This window comes from Myotis davidii, unplaced genomic scaffold (assembly GCF_000327345.1).
Source record: "Myotis davidii unplaced genomic scaffold, ASM32734v1 scaffold1395, whole genome shotgun sequence".
Taxonomy (NCBI): domain Eukaryota; kingdom Metazoa; phylum Chordata; class Mammalia; order Chiroptera; family Vespertilionidae; genus Myotis; species Myotis davidii.
In genome coordinates, this window is record NW_006288604.1 from 289,162 (window position 1) to 295,211 (window position 6,050).

The window sequence follows — 6,050 nt, forward strand, 5'->3', positions numbered from 1 at the left end:
GGACACGCACACAGAGGCGGCCGGTGAACTAGTTGATGGACGAGTCACAACGACTGCGCGTGACACACCGACAAACGCTCGCAGCCACCGGCCTCCACGAGGCTGGTCTGTCAGCCTCAGACCAGACGCCACGCAGTGGGTGTGAGCTGTGGGCCCCGGTTCCGAGGGGTGGGGACACCGCAGGTCGCGCTCAGATGGGCCAGGGATGCGGGAGCGTAGCATCCCCTCCCCTCCCTGCGTGTCTGCTCCGAATCTCAGTGATGAGAAGGGGTGGCCGTTCCCCCAGCTAATCGGTGCAGTGATTTCCGAAGCACAGACACGAGATTCCGGGTGTGTCCTCCGCGGACAGCTGTGCGCTACCAGGGTCCTCGAACCGCGGCCCGCGGGCCACATGCGGCCCCCGGAAACACTTCTCCGTCCTGCCGGTGCTTTTGCCGCCGCCGTGTGCATAGGAACGTGTTCGTAGTTTTTTTTTAAACTACAGTCCGGCCTCCAGTGGTCTGAGGGACAGTGAACTGGCCCCCGTTTAACGAGTGTGAGGACCCTGCGAGCCATCCACGGCCTTCACGCCCTGACCTGGTTTGTGCTGCAAGTGAGGACAGAACGAGAAACCCACTGTGTGCGCGAGGACGCGGATGATTTAAGAAGCATGTGACATGCAGCTATTTTATTTATTATTATTGTTACTCCTCACCCGAGGACATTTTTCCATTGATTTTTAGACAAAGACACAGGGAAAGACAGAGAGAAACACATTGATTGGTTGCCTCCTGCACGAGCCCCGACCAGGGCTGGGGAAGAGCCTACAACCGCCTTTGACCAGAATCGAACCTGGGCCCCTTTGGTCTGCAGGCGGATGCTCAATCCACTGAGCCACACCAGCCAGATTTGGGACATACAGGATTTTAAAGGAGGGTTAGCAGCCATGAAATAGATCCGATTTTGGCCCGACTGGTGTGGCTCCGTGGTTGAGCGTCGACCTATACACCATTCAATTCCCAGTCAGGGCACAGGCCTGGGTTGCAGGCTCCATCCCCAGTGAGGGGCGTGCAGGAGGCAGCCGATCAGTGATTCCTTCCCAGCATTGATGTTTCTCTCTCCCGCTCCCTTCCTCCCTAACATCCATAAATATATATTCTCAACAAAGAGAGAGGGAGGCCAATGAGACGGGAACCAGGGGGGACAGACGGGCCATGGGACAGTGGCTGCCACCCCAGGCCCAGGTCAGGTCCGACCCCCACCTGCTCTCCCCCTGCAGGTGCCGGAGCCCCAGGACCACGGCCCCTCCCCTGAAACCACAGGCTACACCTTAGGCCGACTCAAGCCTCTGGCGGCTGCGACCGTCCCTGCTCATCCTCCTCGAGCCTCGAGCCTCGTGGCTGCGGCAGGTGGGGAAGCGGTAAAACCAGAAGAAAATGTCACATAAAACCCAGTTTGTGCAAATCAGGTGACTTCCTGCAAGTCTGTCAGAAAACGCATTTCCCATAAACGTCAAATACCTGGAAAATGTCCTTAAAATCTCTCCAGACACCGCCGCCTCTGCATCACGCTCCGACCCGCAGGGCGCAGCCGCGAGGACGGCCTCCCGTGAAAGCAGACGCGTGCACCCTCCGTTGGAAAAACATGGCCCGTTTATTCGAACTGAAAGGCATCGTTACATAGTGCAAACGTTTCTTTGGTAATGAACTGGTTACAAGGAACACAGGTAAGGCACCTGGCTGCTGCAACAGTTAGGAAGGTAAATACACACGGACACTTCGCTTCCCACCACGCGACCCCCGCGGCGTGTCCGCACTGTCCACGGCTCCCCACGCACCGAGACTCCACCTCGACCCGCAGACACGCCACGCTTCCCTGTGGGCCGGCCCCGCCCCCCCGGTTCACGTGCCTGTCACCTCTGCCACGAAACCACAGGTAACCCTCCCGCACGGATGGTCTGCCGCCGCCTGACACCGAGCACCTACAGAACCACCCGCCTTCCACACCACGCTTCCTCCTCGTGACAGGCCCTGGTCCCAGGTCCTGACTCCATCTGACTTGATAGTTCACAGGACGCCCATGTCCTGAGCCACGGGGCCAGCTGTTCCCTGCCACTCCCGACCCGCGGCCGAGAGGTCAAGCCGCCGCATTTACAGCTTTGACTACGCTCCCGTGGAGACGTCCGCCAAGCCCTCCCCCCCCGGGGACGTGGCAGCCTGCGGCCCACCTGGACCGGAACCAGCTCTGAAACTGCCCACTGCCTGCGGGACGCTGCGAGCCTCGCCCCCACGTGTCCCAGAACACAGATCTCTGCATTCAGAACAGAACAGGAGGTTTGGTCATTAAGGCGAGCGCGGCCTGAGGTACGAGGTGCTTTTCATGGAACCCTAAAGGCCTGCACAGTGGCAACGATTTCTCTGCCGCATCGAACACTGGACGCCGGGTCGGCTTTCACACTCTCCGGCGCTTGGAAATGGGGTGAGGGACGGGTGCTGTCTCTAAGGCACCCACAGCCGAGTCAGGGAGGAGGCCGGTCCCTCCGTGCGGCGGCCGGGAGCGGCCTGGGGAGCGCGAGCCCGGCGTGGCCACCACGAAGCGGGGTTCACGCCTGGCCCACCACCGGGCAGCAGGGTTCTAGGGACAACAGGCCTGTTTCTAAGCGGCCGCAGCCTCAGTCACGGGGACAGGAGTGGAGAAGCAGCAGGTGCGCGTGGAGCGGGGACCTGCCGTGAGGAGTTGCTGGTGTGCGTGGACCATGGCAGAGGCCAGGGAAGGGGTCGGGGCTCCGGGCCAGGCGCCTGTGCCCCCGGGACAGGCTCCGGAGGGACTGCTCCATCTGCCAAACACCGACGTTCTCTTGACACGTGCGTGCCACAGGCTCCGTCCCGGGCAAGCGGAGCGGCTCTCCGTCGAGAGGAAGTGGTGGGATGGGGGACATCACTCTGGGGGCCTAAATGACTTAACTGCGCGGTTTAATAGTAGCACCACTTTTTCATTAAAAAAATTAAATAAAAACCTGAGAATCTAACAAGAAGTTAGGACTCGTGTCTGTTCCCACCCGCGTGTCCACGGCGTGGTCTCCGGCTCCGTGGACACTCCAGTCTGGGCCCCTGTGCGGCGTCCGAGACGCCCGGCTATGGCCGTGAGCCGTGGCAGGCTTCCACGAAGCAGGTGATCTGCCCGTCCTGGAGGGAGACGGCGCCCGACCGGTCAGTTCCGGGGACGACCCCGCGCATCACGCCCGCTTCCCACCGTGTTCCAGCCTGTGCCCGGGTCTGACTGCTCGGTTCTTCCTGTCCCCAGCGGTCTTCCCAGAGCTTCCTGCCCGGCCAGCTGCAGCCCGACCCCGGCCACAAAGGACCCAGCGCCTGCCCACTGTCCCTGCAGGCGTGCACCCCCATGGCTGCCCAGGGAAGAGGGAGGAGACCCCACCGGTGAGCGGGGCCTTGCTGACCACCTGGCCGCCCACTGGGGGCTCAGGACTCTGCAGCTGAGTCCGTGGTCCAGGCCCCGGGTCCCCGAGACAGAGCTGTACTCACGCGGCATTCACAGATGGTGCACACGTCTCGCTTCCACCGGGCGCCATCCGCGTGGGGCTCGCCATCCACGTCGGTGCACTCGGCCGTGCTGAGCCGAGACTCAAGTTTCTTTATCTGCAAAGGCAACGTGTGCGCCGTCAGTCCACGGGAGTGTGGCCCTCGCCCCGCCCGCCCCGGGACACGGCGCCTCGCGACGGGCAGGGACGCAGGCACGTTTCTGCAGGATGTTCTGGGGCTCAAATAGCTCCCCTGACAGCAATGGCTTTTCCCAGAGCTCTGGGACAGCCCTGCCCGCTTTGCCTCCGGTGGGCGTGCCCACATCTGAATGCTAGTGGTTCCTAAGAACGAAGCTTCAGGGGAAGGCTGAAGCCCCCTTGCACCCAAGTCGCCAGGCCTCAGGCACTCCAGTCTCACAGGTGGAGGAGGGGGACGGGGGGCCTACAGCCAGGCAGGTGCAGCTGTGGGCCCTGGGAAGGAGGCCCTGCCCTGGGAGCTGGGGACCCCCAAGGCCCTGCCCGGGAAGCTGGGGTCACCCCGAGGCCCTGCCTGGGTAACTGGGGTCACCCCAAGGCCCTGCCCGGGAGCCTGGGTCCCACTGAGGGTCCTGATTGCTGGGAAACCGAGGGACTCAGTGTGGCCAGCCCAGGAGAAGAGCCAGCAGGCAGTGAGACCCCTGGCCCCAGGCGAGGGGCGTTGCAGAGTTCACACCGGGGCCAGAGATGAGTCTGTGGGAGACGTGAGCTAAGAGGGGGGACGGTGGGGTGGCACCTGTGTCCGGAGGTCCGTGATGGTCTGCTGCATCTCCAGCACCAAGTCCCGGAAGTCGCTGGGCCCCAGGGCCTGGGGGTGCTCAGAGGAGGCAGCCGTGGCGTTCCTGGGGCGCTGGCCGGGCTTCCCGACGCTGCAGGAGGGGAGACGGGGAAGCAGACAGGAGGCGTCGCACACACACCACAGGCCCCAGGGCACCTGGGCTGTCTGGGGCCCAAGACCCAGCCGGCGGCTGGTGGGACGTCCCTTCCCAGGGCCCGGGCCGGTCCGCGGTGTGGACACTCTGACCCTCGGGGACGCCATACCTCAGTGTCGTCCCTGCTTCCGTGGGGGGCTCACCCTCCCGGTAACTGACGTCAAGGGAGCGCCGGCCTCGGAAATGGTAGGAGAAGGCGCTGAACTGCCCCCGGGTCCTGCAGTCTGGGGAGGGGGAGGGGAGGGTGAGCTGTGAGCAGCTCCGACTTCGGGACAAAGTCAGTGCGTCCCGGTCCTGCACTCGCTCGCCTGGGACGAACCCCGCTCCTCACGGCCATGGGGGCCTGGCAACAGCCCTGCTCGCCACAGAGCATCAGGCCCGGGCAGGGCCGCGTCTGGTCGGAGAGAGGCCCGCGGAGGGAGGCGCCACGGAAAGATCAACCGGGGTCAGACCAGGACGTTGCCGCGAGCGGTGACAGACGGCGGGAAGGGAGCCCGTGGCCCTGGGCGCAAACAAGGCTCTGTCTGCGCAGAATCTCCCGGTTTGGGGCCTAAAAACTTGAGTGAATGATCGAGGAGCAGCACGACGCCTGCAGCTTCCTCAGCCACCGAGGAACGTAATATTTACATAAAACACACGCACAGCCCGGCTGGTGTGGCTCAGGGGTTAGCACCGACCTATGACCCCGGTTGTGGGCTCCACCCCCAGTGTGGGGCGTGCAGGGGGCAGCCGATCAGGATCCGTTCTCATCACTGATATTTCTCTCTCTCCCTTCCTCTCTGAAATCAATGAAAATACACTTAAAAAAATAAACATAGCATGCAGACACGTGTACACACACAAGAACACATGGAACACGACCCGTCATTGAAAATCCTCCACGGACCCCTCGACACAGGCACGCCTAAGCCAGCGAGGGCGCCGCCGCGCCTGCTCCCCACCCCCTGCTGGCACCGCCGCCTCATCACGGGCAGAGAGCACGGCGCCCACCACGGCGGGCGCAAGGGCTGGGGGCTACCTTCACAGCAGTCCTGCCAGACCCGCAGGTCCACCCTGGGGATGTCGTCGCAGCTGCTGTAGCCGTGGGGGTACTCCGCCACCCGGAACACGTCCCTCTGCACACGCGTGATGTTGTCCGAGTTGTCGCACAGGATCCTGGCCAGCGACGTCTGCTTGATCTGCGTCAGCTGGGCCGGCGAGAACACCCCAGGGTTCTCGTACCACAGCCTGAGTCCCGGGAGGAGAACGAGATGGGGAACCTGGACTCAAACCACAGCACCCGAACTCAGCAGCCTCATCCGTCCCCAACAAGGCAGACGCCCCTGGTTTTAACGGGTCCACATGACAGTGGGCAACACACGGCTCGCACTTCCCGCTCGAAACAAAGCAAAACAACCGAGTGAAGACCCAGAGACGGGCGCCGGACCAGGCTGCACAGACCCCTTCGCCCGTCGCACGCCCGTGGCCCCAGCCGGACGGCTCGGCGACAGGAGGGACCGCCTGCCACCTGCTGAGCTGACTGACCAAGTGACCACGCGGCACCTTGAGACCCCGCCCGAGCTCCAGTG

General features: G+C 63.4%; 1 protein-coding gene across 1 annotated transcript in view; it reads right to left on the reverse strand.

Moving 5' to 3' along the window:
• Window positions 1–1,618: 1,618 nt before the first annotated feature.
• PXDN (peroxidasin) overlaps window positions 1,619–6,050 on the reverse strand; it is a 70,215-nt gene continuing 65,783 nt past the window's right edge. The window contains 5 exon segments of the mRNA XM_015561791.1: window positions 1,619–3,164; window positions 3,519–3,632; window positions 4,287–4,419; window positions 4,592–4,706; window positions 5,501–5,709. Coding sequence (XP_015417277.1) covers window positions 3,114–3,164; window positions 3,519–3,632; window positions 4,287–4,419; window positions 4,592–4,706; window positions 5,501–5,709 — 622 coding nt within the window. The 3' untranslated portion in view covers window positions 1,619–3,113.